General features: G+C 42.7%; 2 protein-coding genes across 6 annotated transcripts in view; one reads left to right on the forward strand and one right to left on the reverse strand.

Annotated features, from left to right (window-relative positions):
* COMT (catechol-O-methyltransferase) overlaps positions 1–16,597 on the forward strand; it is a 363,876-nt gene that overhangs the window by 278,160 nt on the left and 69,119 nt on the right. The window lies entirely within an intron of this gene.
* The window catches only part of GNB1L (G protein subunit beta 1 like), a 66,682-nt gene that overhangs the window by 37,647 nt on the left and 12,438 nt on the right, over positions 1–16,597 (reverse strand). Inside the window, exon 1 of one of the 5 annotated variants that reach the window (XM_062631483.1) lies at positions 4,826–4,979. The exons of 2 other annotated variants lie outside the window; for them this stretch is intronic. Coding sequence is in view for 2 of the 3 variants with exons in the window: in XM_062631479.1 (XP_062487463.1) it covers positions 4,341–4,412 (72 nt within the window). In the remaining variant the exon portion in view is untranslated. Of the gene's footprint in view, positions 1–4,340; positions 4,474–4,825; positions 4,980–16,597 lie in introns of those variants that run through there. 2 more of the 5 variants (XM_062631482.1, XM_062631479.1) reach the window with 2 other exon arrangements.

The raw sequence follows: 16,597 nt of genomic DNA on the forward strand, positions 1-16,597 counted from the left end.
CTCCTGTTTCTAGTTCTCAAGAAGTTACTTTCCTGATATTCAAACTCAAATCCTGATGACAGAAACTTGCATTTTAAGGAAAGGCATGTAGAAATTTCTCATCAACTGAAAAAGTTGGGGTATGCTTCTGGGTACGTATCACAATATCTTTTTCACATCACATCTACTCTACTAAATATACAAAGCACTAAGCAAGTGATAGTTTTGTCAGCCACCAGCTAATCAAATGAAAAATTATTAGACTTAAAAAAATAACAAAAGCAGAAGCCAGCTGTGCATTTGTTGGATGAAAATCCCAGTGTCTCCCATGTTAGCTCATGTGTATTTCAATTTCTGGGAAGAAAATAATAGGAGTTCCTCCACCCTTTCTCATGTGAGCCATAAACCAGATTTATTACCTAGGATATATTCGGTGTTTTCTCCTGAGGAAAAAAGTGGTGGAACAAGTTCATTTTTTTCCCTTCTACAACTAGGATTTTCTTTATAATAAACACAGAGCTTAATTTTGGTATCATATGACCCTTCTATTTAATGCTCTGGTCACACTTTTTGCCTTTCTAAATCTTGAATTGTAGCATTTTCATTTCAGTGGGGAATCTACAGCTGCTCCAGCTGTCTGAGTGCAAAAAGTCTGTCCTAAGATTCCTATCCGGCACGTTTTAAGGCAGAATCCTTCCTTCCCTCCCTTAAATCAAAGAAATTTAGCATCTACTGAAAAACCATTGAATAATTAAAAAAGAAAAAAACCAAACCCCAAAACAAACCAACCAAACCAAAGCATTAGTCTAGGTTTCTGTCCAAATAGTTCTTGCCTCGCTTTACGTTATAAACAAGTCGCCCAGCAGCTCTGGGAAACTCAGCCTGCAAACACAGAGGTTTAGGACAGGGTTGCATCTCATCTGGGAAGGTTTTCCTGTACAAATCACTATTTTTTGACTGTAATGGTCACCTTCTGACTTTTAAAAATAAATCATGAAAGAGAAAATTTGCTGACTAGAAGAATTTTTGCTCTTAAGACTCCTAATTTGCTTACAGTATGATGTTACAATTCTAAAGAACTGTGCTAGTAAAGCCATTTATAGAAAAGGTGGTTTCCCTATAACTTTCACTTTTGAGATGCAGAAGAGACTGATTCATATTTTAAATGCTTCCGAATCATGACATAGCCTGGATTCTCCAGTTTAGTGGTCTGGAAACCTTTAAGGTTAATATATGCCTTTTAAAATGACATCCAGTAATACCTGTTTTTTAAAGTAAATCTGTTGATTTACAATCTGATATTTCTAGCCCAAACATACACTACAATCTCTCTTGATAACTACCACCTATTGTTTAATAAGCCACTTTTCTCAACATGGCAAACCTGACATGTCACAAAGTTCCAGTTCTTTCAAATAATCCTATGACATACGAGCATTTACACCAAGCCATAAATGCTACTGAAACAATTTTGGAATGATGAGCTATGCCACCATTACCTGCATATAACTAAAATGTACCATAGGAAGTACATTCATTACAGTTGTGAAATCATTTTTATTGCTTATGAACAGAAAAAAAAATCTACTTTTCATTGTACAACTGTGCCAGTACAGACCTCAAACGGAAGCTGGGTTGCTTGGGCAAAAATTGTGCAGGTTTTTCTGTAGATTTATTTCTTTCTCATTGTTTTGTGATCACTTTTACTGCTCCACAGAGAGCAGAATTTGGGAAAACAAAACAAAAAAAAAACACACCAAAACCAACCAACAAACAAAAAACTCCCGAACACAAACACCCCTCCTCAAAAAACCCACCAAAAGCCAAAACCAAACCAGTAGCTAAGTTATTTTTCAAGTTATTACTGATTTGAAACCTTCATTTGTACTACCAAATATATTTGAAGTCTATGCAAAAGTAACGTATCAGCACTATAACTCATAAGAGGTGTCCAAAAAGGAAAGTTCCTTTTATCTTAATCATTACTAAATCTGTCTTCACAATCCCAGAAATCTTACTGACTAAAATCAGATCTATAATCCAATGTAGCTACAACAAAACAATTTATTATAGAAGAGTAGTCCAAGTAGTAATTTTCCACAATGAAGACAGTGCTTCATAGAATGCGATTTTGACAAAACAGAATATTCAGCATTGAATCTCCCATATAAACTAATTAGCAACAACTGGTTTACAGTTCTAACTGTTCCAATGAAGTAGTACATTGTTATGGCTGAGCTTGCAGAGAAATAGCACTCAAAACCAAAAGGTACGCAAACATAACATATAATATAGTCCAATGTATTACATGATAGCCAAAAGACTTGTCTATTTAGAATGTAAGAACACGTACAGGTCAGGAGTTTGCCTTTCTTTGCAAAAAGAAACTCACGACATTCTAAAGTGGTTAATGGTATCAGCAAAGGCGTAACGTACTCAGTCAATAGATCCGCTGCCTAATATGTTACAATTCTCATACCGTAATTCTAATATTGTAAAATAAGTCTGTAGACCAATTAACCAAACCCAGACTATCTGATATTAGAAACTGGCATCTATTCCTGTGCATGCACCAGAATAATTTCCATCTGCAGAATCTTTATAACTGATAAAGATACATCCAAGCCAGAACAAACAGAATTAGATTTCATGATCACAGGATATTCCTATAACAAGAAAAAACTAGTTTACCTGTAAATCAATAAAGATGTTACTGGGAATCATTAAAAAACAAGACGTTATTCCAGTAGTTTCTTTCAAATGTAGTAATTTTGTTAAAAATAAATAAAATGTCCTTTGTACTCCATATAACTTATGCAGACAGGACAAATTGTCAGTGAAATGCTTCCTGGTCATGAAGCCCTCCCTAGAAGCCTCACAGAAACGCTACTAAAACTGGGGGTTGGTGGAAGGAGCTTTGGAAGAATGACAGGTCACAAAGAGAGTGCGCTGAAAGCATGGAGAAGTGCTCTTCAAAACAGCTCCCAGAGAAAGAGTAAAATCTAAACATGGATTTCCAGCTCTCATGTTCTCTGTTTTTTCCAGAGCACACACTGTGCATGTTTTCATACCTTGTTCATTTCAAAATGAAGCTACTGAATCTAGCCATTAGATTATTTTATACTGTAAACTGAAATATAAAGGAGCTGTATAAGGCATTTTCTTCATCTCAACCAACCAGTACTACTGAGAATAGTGAAAGAATACAAACGTCAGATATCAGTATGCAGATGTCATCCAAACACTGCAAGATTACATTCAGAACACCGGCTACATCTATAAAATGCTACATAGCAAACAAAGTGCCCATGTAGAAAACATCTGTACCACGGACTATGTCTCACATACTCGGTAACTGTGCAATACTTCGCTGCAGGATCAGAACGCCAGTAGAGGGAGCAAAAACAAAACCCCACTCCCTGAAAACACCAGCGCTGCCGCTCGTGAATGAGGAGCAGCACATCCGGGTGTGTACTGCGTGAAGATAGATGAGCGGTCTTGATCTTTTTCTTTCCCCATCAATGAATCAATCTATGCAAAATCCATTAAACCAATATTTCCTTCATTTTCTTAATCAAAAGTAAAACTCTAGGGATTGGAGTCATCTGTTGAAATGAGACTAGTTTTGTAGACTGCTGTAAGCTATATCTGAAGTTTGCATTATGAAATTATGGTGTATTAATTATGCAGTCACAGAATCACTCTGGATGGAGGGGACCTCGGGAGGTCCGCAGGTCAATATCCAGCTCAAAGCAGGGTCAGCTATGAGACTAGACCAGGTTGATCAGAGCTCTATCCAGATGATAAATACAGTATTGTTTTTCATATTACTATATGTATTATTAACAATACGCATGTTTTACTTTTTTAAATGCTTTCAACAGAGAGGTATGCAAGCACTTTAAAGCCTTCCTGAGGACTCCCACTACAACTTTGCAGATGGCGGCGGGAGGCACAGAGAAGCAACAAGCCAGCTGAGGCCGTGCTTTGCATGGGCAGAACCGGGTTCAACGTTCAGCAGATGCGGTTCTTTGCCTCCCCTCGATCTGCTCAAGCAGTGTTTGCGTAAGCTTGCTCACTATCGGTTACTTTTAAATACCTTGAAAACACTCATTTCTGTTGGTCATAAAAGAAAAGCACCGGATTATGGAAGAGTTGTAAAATTCAATACATTAGAATTGCGAGCTCCATTACAACTAGGTTTGGTATTTATGGCTCACTGATATTAAACATTTGATGGGGTGTATTCCGAACTCAAAGCACCAGGCATTAGCGCTACAGCTGCCACAGGAGACCTTTCATGGCGCCTCTCCAGGCAAACCCCTTCAGAGTGGCTCAACCACAATAAAATAGGCGCAGACTTGAACCAAAACGTTACTTCTCCCTAGCAGAGGCCTCACGTTAGCCGCCGACGCTGCACCTCCCTCAAGCATTCCTCCCGTCTCGGGCCACGCCGCTCTGCCCGGCACTCGCTCCACCTGCCCGGTCGGTGCCGGTGACGGCGCAGCGGTACCAAGCGCGGCCGCTGCCGCCTGTGTGAGGAGGCGCGAGGCGGTAACGGTCTACCACGGCGCGCGCCCCGCACGCGGCAGGCCGATGCCCAGCGCTGCCGCTCCGCCGTTGCCACGGCGACGCCACCGCGCACGCGCACATAACCCCCTCCGGTCCCGTCTCTCCCCCCCTTCCCCGCAGCGCAGTGCAGCGCCGGTGACAGGGGCGGGCTCCCGGCAGAGCGGCCACCACCTGCGGGCCTTGCTCGCGGCTCCTCATCGGCCGAGCCCGAGCCCCCCGTGTCGGCTGGGCTGTGCGGGCCCCCCCCCCGACCCTCTCCCCCCGCCTCTCTCACCGAGCGCCGCTCCGCCTGGCGGGGGAGGAAGCGTGACAGCGATGAATCGGCGATCCTCCGCCGTACCTAAGCGGGAGCCAGGCACGCACAGAGGAGCGCCGAGCACCGGCGTGATGCCAAGAGGCAGCTCCTGGCGTCACGGGGAAGCGCGCATGCGCTGCCCGGGTAAGCGCGGAGCATGTGGCCTGCAGGGGAGGCCGGTGGTGCCGGTAGCGGCCGGGCAGCAGCTCCTCTACGGACCCTGGGGCTTCACGCTTCGTAACCGGGGGCACGTGGTTTTCACCGGGAGTGAAGAGCTGGACACGTGTCGCTGCTCTGCACGGGCAGACACGAGAACAGGGTGTAAGGAGCGGAGAGCTGCGGCACCGTGAGGAGTGCCCGGACCACCCGGGAAGGCCTTGGCCGGGGCTGTGCTGTGCTTCGGCTGTTTTAGGCTCTCTTACACTGCTGAGCCCAGGGTTACCGCGCTCCTGAGTTCATTTGCCTCCTCTGATAGCCAGAGCCAATCTGGACTCGTTCTGGGATAAACACACCTGAATTTATCAGTGTGGCAAAGCAACACTTAGTTTTCCAGATGCTATCCTGCAGGAGAGCTGCTTTGGATAAGAAAGTTGTCTCCTGACATGGGTCCAAATGGCAGTTAGTGGTTAGGTATCATAACTGCACTAAATCACCCAGTATGTATTGTTGCTACTAGAATAAAAATGCTGCTACATGGATGGGAATTGTACCCTGCTGACATACCCATCCACCCTTCTCAGACAGGTGAGGGCAAGCTCAGTGCAGGCATGTACACGTGACAGCACTGCAGAAAGGTGTAGTTTTCCCCTCTTAAGAGCCCCCTGTTGCTCTCTAGCTACACCAAGCCTTGCTTAAGGAAAGCAAATAAACTATGTTTTGCTTGTGTCACCTGCCTAGGAGATAAAAGCTTTGTCATTTATGTAGCTTCTCAGAAGGCTATACTGCTATAATTCCAGCTGGAAAGATTGGTACCTCATAGAACCAATGCTTTTTGGTTTTTCTACCATTTTTGCCTATGGAGCCAGAGTCTTTCAAGGTAAATTACACCTAGAGTACCACAATACTGTTAAAGAAGTGCTATTCTGTTCCATTTCTATTTGTGAGACTGTGAAAGTAAATCTGGGGTTTGCTTTTCCATGCAAATTATGTCAAACCTCTCATCAGTAGGAATTGTGATTCTTAAATCCTTGCTCTAAAAGGCTCTTAAATGGCATTCAGTGGATATGAAAACTCAGTACACTGTGGAGGCTCATTATCAGGAATGTCCTAAGCACAGATAAATACCTTCAGTATTGTATAATGCACAAATAGAGGCCTGTATTTCCCTACATGTTTTGCTAAAATAATTTAAGGGATTTAGAGCAGCAGATCATTGCTATAAAATGCTATGCATAATGAAACCACATGTGCAGTATACTTCCAGGTCTTTAATTTGTTAGGAGCTAAATGTTTATTAAACTATGGTACAATTAATATTCCCTAGAGTTGCCTTGAAATTTAAATACCCCTTTCACGACACAAAGTTATATGGCAAGATAAGGTGGTTACCAGAATTCAGAAATGACAAAGTCCAATTAATTTAACATGAATTAATGCAAGATCAAATTTATTACAGTTGGATGCAATTTGAAATTGAAAGTTCCAGTACAGTGCACATTTTTACGTGTTATCTCCCATCAGTAAGAGATCTCAAGAGAGCACATTCTCCATTTTGAACAGCAGCAAATATATCACAAATAACTCTTTCCTTACATGTTTGCTGTGAGGAACTTAAGCAACCAGGAGCCCAGTTGTGCACCAAGGGCTATGCTCTTGCTTTTTCTCAGAGTGGGCCATGACTGAGGCTTAAACAGAAACCTGTGCTTCGTTTTCTTTAGCTGCTTTGCTGGGCTACCCCTGCCTTATTACTTGTTCATCCCCTTCCCCATTTTTCACTCTTCTAGGGGATCACCCTTCGTTTTTTGAGTGGGAGGGGTAAAACCAGCTCTGTAGTCAAATAAACCTTTCAACCTCCTGTCTTCAAAATAAACACTTTTATTGTGGACAGTCCAAGCTCCTTAGGTAAAAACTTAGCTCTCAAATCCAAAAGATACACTGTGTCCTTCTAATAATTTCATAGTGGAAACCCTTTATTTGCCCATTCCTGTGGTGTTATGGAGGTTTTCAATGATTCTGGTTTAGGTTTCAGGATTAGGTGAAACAAGAGTGCCTTAAACCTCTTTAGAGGTTTGGGATTAGGTCTGCATCAGGCCTAATATAGCCTTTCTGTGCAAGGCTAAATTAAATGGCAGGAATATTTGTTGTGCACTGATTCACAGGTGTTTGGCAAAATACCAGAAAACATAAAGGAACCACTGGAAGAATCATGAAGGCAAAGCCATCGAAACATGAGTATTAGCTAAGTACTGCAGTATCACTTGCAACTGTGGGGTCTTAAAGACTGCTTCTAAGTGTTTTTAAGCATGGGTATCATTTTTATGTGTCTCTTTCACATGAATGTGAGTAAATTGAAGATCTGTCGCACAAATGGATCATGGATTTTTATTTGGGTATCACATTCTGGTAATTGCTGCCTGTTTTATAGCAAATGTATATTAAAGTTCGTCAAACAGCTGATATCACTGAAGCTCTATTGTTTTATTGTACCCATAAATTCTACTCCCTTCTCTGGGGTATGCATTGCCCTGACAGAATACACTAGGTCACGAGGAGAAAAGCACAATAGATTTATGCCTATTAATAAAACATCACCCTGTCTGGCCCAGAAGGCGGACACATTTGCCTCATGGATGAACATGGACTAATTGAAGGAGATAGTTTTGTTGTGTAGGCTGTCTGCTGTAAGCCTTTTCAGCACTTCACTAGCCTTGTCTCTAGCAGAGGTATTTTTCCTCTCCCTGCTCAGCTCCATGGTTTGTAATACTGGCAAGGCCTGACTAACCCTAAGGTACGTACTGTCTGAGCTGAGCAGATTTAATCAAGCAGAGTGAAGAGCAGCTCTGTGCTGTAGTCTCAGGATCTCTGCAAGCTGTGGCAACTGGTTTGGCTGCATTTGTAGGGAAAAGTTGAACTTCAGAAGCTTGGCCTTGGTATCAAAATAAGCCAGATACGTAGTTATGGGGAGGCAATGCACAGAGCTCAATGGCTTAGTTCCTACTGCTGTCCAAAATCAGTTACTACCTGAGCACAGCTATTATCCCTATACCAAAGCTTTCCCTTCACTGATTATGTGCCTGCCAGCTCACCACCCCTACCCCTCCCCCCCCCAAAAATATATTTTGGATGCATTCCTCTCCCCAGATAAATTTCAATTCTAGCTGTAGACTTGCCTGTATTTAGAAAGTCAGCTACATCTCAGAATTCCAGGGCTTCCTCTGGAGTTTTTTTCACATGCCAACAATCTTGCAGGCAAGCTTGCATTCCTATGGCAAGTCTTCTGATCAGCCTTGCATACAGCCAGATCCTATCTTCTCATGTGTGCTTGCAAAAGTGAAACAGAAATAGTTAAGTTTCAAAAGAGTATGTTCCCTCTAATCAAATGAGCTGTAAAAATAAGAGGGAGGGTAACTAGAAGGATTTAATAATCTTAGAATCTGTATAAAACATTATTTATGGCATAAGAGATACACAAGGCTTGAGCTTTAAATATAAGTTCTTTTCTTCTTCAGTGGTGCATGTAAGGAAGAACAAGAGAGAAATGTTCCAGTCAAGGACAAAATCATAAAATAATGAACAAAAGAATTAAATAGAAGTATTAGGGGCAAAGGGAGGCTGAGTGGGAGTTTGTCTTCATACATGATTGATCTATACTTGAAAAGAAGAAAAAAAAAGACTTCTCATGCTTAAACGAGATGGTTCTTTGAGCATAAATAACAGTCTCATGTCAAATATGCTGCTATTCCCAATGAAGTCTTTTCACGACAAAACCACAACATTCTCAGCCCTAATCTCCTCACCTAAAACAATACGGCTGGTGGCTGTGAATCAGCACTTTGAAATCAACCTTTGAAAATAGCAACACGTTCAGGGTGAAAAGAAATGGAGGAGACAAAGAACTGCTGTTTATAGAGCTCTGCAAAGTGAGGCCCCACCTTGCTTGCTTGGCAACATGCTGTAACACCCGAGAATTGTTTTTCTCGCTGGGTGGGAAGTCCAGCTCCACGCAACAACCTCAAGAGACTGGGGCTATTGATGTATCTGTGTGTTTAGTGCCACATCAGGCCTAGCTGTCACTGAAATCAGGAGCATTGAAACACAAAAATCCTCCTGGATACTTAAGCCTTGGATTATTTCACCTTTCAAAACAACAAAGGGCTCTGACCAGAAATCTGACGGGTTCTTGCGTTTTCAGAGCTCATGGAAGGTGGTGGGTGATGCCAAGCAGCAAGAGGGGAAAGGAGACATGAAAAGTCAGAGACTTGATCAGCTCCATCCTGGGGAGGAAGGGTGCAGTGAGAACAAACAGCTGGGCGCACTGTGCCAAAATGAGCAGTCCTCCTTTCCCAACCTATTTGCAGCTATATGGCCATGTCCCCTCCCTTGTGCTGACCCTAGCACTCATCTGAGGAGTGTCAGGACTGACGCAAGGCAGGAGCATGGTGCCAGGAAAGGAGAGGGCCTGGGAGAGAGACCGGTCACACTGGAAGAGACCTGCCCTGAGCAGTGGCACCAAAAGGAGCAGGCCAGCTGGGACACAAAGGTTTCCATCCAGCAAATGACACCTCACCTTAAGCAGGAAGCTCATTTCCCTCCACAGCTAGTGAGGAAAACCAGTTTTAACTACATGGGAACATCCCAGCCACCTTTTTTTTTTTTTTTTTTCTGATTCCACTGTTTCCTAGCATAACACACTTAAACAAGCGGCTTTGAAATCCAGAGATGCCATCCCATGGGAAGTGGAAGATGACTTTGGTCTCAGCACAGCCCCCAGTACTGCTGTGCTCTGAATGGGGAGGCCTTGCACTGGTGATCAGGGGCATCCTGTGGCAGCGAGACCTGAAGCAGGACCATGCAGGGAAACACTGGCATTCACATTTTCATGTAGGTTCTAGCGGGCACTGTCTATAACTCAGGGAAATTCCTAAGAATTTTTTAAGTCCTCAAAAAAAATCTCATTGTTCTCATCAAAAGGATCATTGGAAAATGGCCTTTGGACATGGTCTGGAGGCATCAGCTGCACAACCACTCCACCAGTGCTACCCTTGCAGCAAAGCTCTTGAGGCAGAGCTCAGATGAAAGGGAGATGCTGACAGGATGCCAAATGTAAACCCTCTGGAACAAGGCAGAAAAGAGGACCAAGGGGCAAAATTATATCTGGGTCCAGCTGCAAAAGCCCATGCTTCTGTTAAGTCCTAACAAAACCCTTTGATCCAAATATCCCCACTTTTTAGGGATTCCAAACTCAAGTGAAAACACAGCGGTTTCACCCTATCTTGAAACACAGCCTCACACCTTTGATTTCTCAGGACAGGTCATTTATCTTGGGGTAGAGCACGTGGACAGCAACAGATACCTCATGTCTGGTTCAGACAGACCAACCAAAAGGCTTAAGTGGACACACACACCACCAGCAGCATGTGATAGGATTTAGTGCAAGGAAATCAAACTCTCTGCCCCACCTCCTGAGCTTATGCTTTAAAGACCAGTCCTGTGCTCACAGCTGGAGTTTATGTGAGTCCTGCCTTATTAATTAAGTGTAGCCAGTGCCTTTCCCCCCTGAATTCCAACAGAAGCAATTAGAAAGCAGATACTTCACACAGAACAGCTGGTTCATTTAACACCCTCGCCATGCTATTTGCTCCCCTCCCCCAGCCAACTCCTGTCCCACTTTTCCAACCTTTCATGTAATGGAGAAGGAGAGTAAAGTCAAGGTGGCAAAACCAGGGGCGGCAGATAACCATATTCTTACTAAAAATCATTTAGTGCCATGTTGAAAGCAGAGGAGTGTTGCTCAGAGCACTCTTCTGAGCAGGGAATTGTAACATTCACCTAACAGATGGGAAAAAAAGCCTTGGCTGTCTACTGTGTCCTTCTTAAAAGGGGATCTGTATCAAAGTATCAGCGTATTTTCTTCACTGCAGGCTGTTGATGTCATTAGAGCAAGTCTCGTTTTTATTTAGCGCCAGAGTTAAGAGTCACATAAAATTGGCACAGGTGAAGGCACACAGGCCCATTAAGTTGTGCAATGTGACTCTCTGGGAATATTTTGAATGTTCGTGCACCTTCAATTTATTTATGCTTGGGCAAGCCAGCCCCAGAGCCTCTCCTCCCTGTTTCCCAGTATGAATACAGCCTCAATCCTGCCATTAGACCTGTAAAAAACCCACTCAAACCACTACATTTCCCCCACTCCTGGGAAGGATCCAGTTACAGGGAGGTCAGTCCTGCCCCTCTCTGTAACATGCATCACCAGGACATGCTACGGACATAAAATTAAACCCATAGCCAGAATCAGTGAAAGTGAAATCTGCCCTTGCCAAACAATGTTAAGTGCATGTTCTTCTCCCAGACAGGTACTCTAGAGGCTGGCTATTGATTAAAGGTAGGTAGCACTTTCCAGAAGGAAACCAAGTTAAATGGAATGAAGATTAATTTGCTTCTGCAAAGGGGCAGGGACATAATTCCAGTGTATCTGAAGCAAAGGGGTGCTCAAGAATCACAACATCTCTTTTTCTGGCATGTCTGACTTTTTTTTAATGTAGAATTTTTAAGTAAAAAGAGATCTGGTCACACACAGGGTATGTGCTCATGGCATTGATACGAGTAATAGCAAAAGAACAGACAGCTAAAGTACCCCAGTGCTGTGAGATTTTACTGCTAGATGAATCCTCACTGATCCTGAAATGAAGCCGACATTTTCAGTTATAATATGGGGAGGATTTAGGTGCAGCCATAAACTTCCATTTTTTTTTTTTCCTGAAAGAGCTAGCTGTCAGAGAGGCTGCTATTGCAGCCATCCATCCAGATGTTTGCCATCTTTATCACAAATATTCAGGAATCTTACAACACTTACACACTCTACAGCCGCCTGATGAGGTAGCTATCTAATACCTACATTACAGACAGGGAGAACAAGTTAGTAGGGATTAAATGCCCAGCTTCCCACAAAACAACACAGGTGTGGCTAGAAATCAAAACTCCCAACTTCCAATCTTTGCTGTGTTATACTAATCTGCTTATGTGCTTTGCTGTTAAAAATCATTTCAGTAACATGTACTGTAAACTAGTACTCCTAATCAAACAGAAAGATCAGCATATGCTAGAAAATCTGAACAGTTGATTAGTCACCTGAACACCCTTCACCCTCCCTTTTTTTTTCTGGATCTTTCTAGAAGGATCACTGCAAAGGCTTCAGCTAATGAAAACAGAAATCACATTATATATTTTGGCAGTTAGTAATAAATACTATTATTAAAGCTATAATAAGATCAGCTAATACTGTATGAAATACTGGTGATGTCTGAGCACAAAGTGGAGCCCCCATCTCTTTAGTTAAAATTACAAAATGATTAACAGCCCAATTAAAAACATTTTTGTTTTTGACATGATAAATTATACTTTATCTACCTATCTGTAGATATAATTGATTATTTTACCCGTTTGCTGTTGGCTGTCATTAAGAAAGACAGATACCATGGCTTTCTGGCCTCTCTCCCGCTGAGAGAAAGAACAAATCCTGCTATTAACGACAGACAGGATCATTATGAAAAAATTCCATTTGCCACTAGGCAACATAGCCGAGTTCCAGTAATTATTGTATTAGTCAAGCTGTTGAGAAGTTCCATAAAATTGAGAGAGTTTTTAAGGAGCATTCAACGTTATTTGGCAACTTTTGTGATGTAACAATTAAAACCATGCTCCAGGCCCCAAAATGTGCAGGAGATTGCCAAAATCAGATAAAACCCTAGAGGGCCCCTGACTTGCAAAGAACTAAAAAAAAAAATCAAACTGTTTACTTTTAGGATCAGACATTCATCAACATTTGGCTTTTGTTTCAGCCAGTGTCAGATAATAACAGCACCACATTTTCAGTCAGCTTCTAACAAAACTCTACACACTTTGGTGTCAGGCATCTGAGAGTTAGCTGAGGCTGACACCAGCTTCTCTTCAGGGGAGCTTTGTGGGAGCTGATGCTACCAACCTTGCTTAGCAGAAAGATCCCTGGGAGCACTCAGACGTACCTTCTGGAGTGAATCATGTCTATTCTCCACCAGTGAACATCAGGAAATCACTCAGGAGATGTGCAAGTTATTCCTTCCTCTCACATCTAGGAGCTGAGCCAGGCAACATCTCAAATTGTCAGGGCTCCAGGGGATAAAGCAGAAGTCTCCTGTCCCCATTAACCTGCCAAGGATCTGTTAAATCTATTTAAAAAAATCACACTTTAAAACTGCAAAGGGAAATTGCTACTGAACCAACTTATGGCCATGTTTATTACCTACCTACTTCTCTCCTGAGTGATGTTAGGGAATAATGATTTATAGTACCAGAAATGAAGGTACAGTATCAGGCTTCTGCAGTGGAAGATGGTTACAAAATGCAGAGCTGGTTTAGCCTACTACAGACTATAGGGACCATGTCAAGAGCACATTTGTTTGCAAAGAACTTAAAAGGGATTGATCTCCCTTCCCAGAATAATGTGCCCAAGTCAGCAAGTTTCCACATATCAAAGAACTGTGATGGCAGCAGTAGTTTTCAGAGCAGTCAAAGGGAGCTGGGATCTGAACATGGGATGAAGAGCCAGGATACTGCTGTTGTCACTAGGGAATGGCAGTAGGGCAGGATTTAGCACTAGCATCCTACCAGTCTCCACCTGGAACATGCTGTACCAAGTAGGACAGATAAAAAGATACACTGGAGCCTGCCATAATATAGCCTTTCATCACACAGCTCCCAGATTGGAGATGGCTGCCAACTGTTAGGGCCTGCTGACCTATTTATTAATAAAAGAACCAAACCCACAACCCTTAGTAATCATGGCTTCTATCTGATTTAAATGGGAACAGTGGCATGGCACTACATGTCAAGGGCCAGCCACCTGTGGCGCATGGGCAGCTCTCAAACCGTATGTTATATTGCCAAGGCAAAGGCAGGAGCTCAGACTTGTGAGGGAGAGGGTGTGTGAAAGAAAAGCAGTTCCTCTCTCCAAGCTCTGAAACTTATTTTGCTGCTATGCAAGGCAGGCATGCCTGACTCCCTAAGCTCAGAAATCAGCAAATGCTGGAAGCTACTGCCACGTTTTCCAGCACATTTATCCTCTAGGTTGGGCCTGGCAATTGCTAGGGTGTGGTGAGATGTGTTGCTATAGAAGTATAAAACTCTCAATAACTAACTGGCTGCTTTTTGGAAAACATCACCTTGCAGTTTTCTTCAGCAGAGCTAAAGCATATAATATGGTAGCATTCAATTTTCTTCTATTTGTCGCTGTCATATAAAGTGAAGCATCCTAGGTCAAGCTCAAGGTCAGCATCTACTGGTGTGGAGAATGAATAATTTCAGTTTATTCTTGAATTATGTGAGTAAATTGTGCCAAATCTTCAACATATTGTGCCAGATGAAGGCTTAGAAAGTTTTTTTAATGTTACTTATTAGCACTAAAACTTCCATTATTAAAAGAATGATGTTACAACATACATGCATAAGAGCCATCTGAACTTTAGAAAAATCATCTGAAAAAAAACTAGATTCCTCACAATTTTTTGTTAGTCCCTTTGGTTTACAGCTCATCTCAACCATCAGTGGGGAAAACACAAACTACAGCACATAGCAAAGGGAACTCAGTGATGAAATAGGGAGAGTGGAGCAGACTGACAGTCCATTGTCTGTGGCTGTTGCTGAGACCAAGATGAACTAACTGGGAAAAAAAATTAAAACTTTGTAGTGAAAATTTAGGAATTTTGGATCAAGAGCTACAAAGAAGGCTTAAACACCCCAATTCAACCAGCTCCCCTCAGACCACTCCTATAGTTCCCCTGTGGACTGCAGTCAAGCCTGCACATTTTAACCAGTTTCCATCCCAGCCTGGCTGTTCAGGCTCTAGTTTGTAGGTTCTTGTATCTCCCCCAAGTTGTGTCAGCTGGTGTTGCTGTTCAGAAGGATGCCAGATGGCTAGTATGTTGGCCAACCTGATTTCCAGATAACTGATTTTTGTAGCTACCACTTTCATTAAAATATATATATATATATATATATGTAAAAGACAAGTTTATATCACCTGCTAACACATGTGGTGGTTGTCCCTTGGTCAATAGGCATGCAGCAGACAGAGCCACATACTTCTCTTACACACCACCAGTATCCAGAAGGAAAAAAAATTAGCTCATCTGCTAAAGCTATCAGGCCCTTTGTGCTTCACTGTATCAATTCCTATTTATAGGATCCAGTGCCCTCTACTGAGCAGAACCCAAAAAAGCATTAATGTGTCTTGGGCCCTGCAAAGTTACTGTTAAGGTACAGCAGCATTAGAGATGAACAGTTGGAAGTCTACCACTCCCCTCCATGCCCACACATGCTCCCACTGCCTCATCTGCCACCAGTGTTTCAAAGTTATTGTAAAGCACCACATGCAAAATATCGAGGAACTTGCACTGGCTACAGAGCTGTCAGAAGGGTAACGTGTCACTTTCTGGAAGGGGAAATCCATGTGGACATATGGTAGTCTTGAAAGGAGCTGGACTAGCAATCTTGGCAGGCTTGAGCTGAACAGAAATGTTGCTGCTTTGCCTTGATCTTTATTTACAATAAACGCCTCGGCTCCAGCTCAGCGTTTTATCTGGGAACAGCCGCCGGCATTTCTGTGACCGTGTTCCGACTCATTGCTGCACTGACATATTTATACGTGGGCCAGGGCCCGGGCAGCTGTGAATAAGGGGCCATATATCAAGAGAGGAAAAAGGGATGCAAAGATGAATTTTATGAAACATTTTCCATTTTTCTTTGACTTGGTTGTGCATTTTGCTACAGCCCATTGGGCACTCACTCAGCACTTGGACACTTTGCTCCATGCAGTCTCGCCTATATTTCTAATTGTGTCTACATGCCAAGCCTAGCCAGTACCTGAGGCAGCCCACAGGAAAAGAGAGATTAAAAAAAAAGAAAAAGGTGGGTTGGAGGCAAATTTCCTGCCCTTCAGTGGCATATACCACGGAAAGAGAATGATGTCTTGTAAGTCACCAGTCTTCCCTGATTTCTGCAGGACACAAGGTGTTGCATTCCACATCTGAGCGCAAAAGTGAGAGGAATTATTTCCACTAGTTTGTGAGAGAAAACAATAAAGTCCTCTTTGCAATTTAAGGAGGTAATATCTTTTATTTCTTCCCTGGGCAATGTAAAGGGTTAATTCCTTACAGTGTTGACTTCATCCTTTCCTTTTTCCCTGTGACTGACGAATAGGTTAGATGTGTTGACTCTGTTTAAAAAGACAGGCTTTGGACATAATATTAATGATATTGTATGTGCAATAACATCAGAAAACAAACACAGAGGCACCTGGGGAGTCTGAAGGCATCTTCTGGCCTTTCTGGGCTGACAGCACAGAGTGGCCCTCCAACATCTCCATGTGGAAAACACCATCTAGCCCAAGAGAGTTTACTTTGAGTGACCCTCTCGCCTTTCAAACAATGAGAAGTCAGGACCATTGTGAAGCTGAAAATTTGTTTCATAGGAAAAGGCCATTGCTCAACCAGCTGAAGAGGGGAGGGGAAAAAAAGGAACCCAGTGAAACAATCAGAAAGAAAAACTGGACATTTGAAT

The sequence above is a fragment of the Pezoporus occidentalis genome, unplaced genomic scaffold (genome assembly GCF_034315485.1).
Source record: "Pezoporus occidentalis ecotype Australia unplaced genomic scaffold, CSIRO_AGI_Poc_V1 ctg37, whole genome shotgun sequence".
Lineage (NCBI taxonomy): Eukaryota > Metazoa > Chordata > Aves > Psittaciformes > Psittacidae > Pezoporus > Pezoporus occidentalis.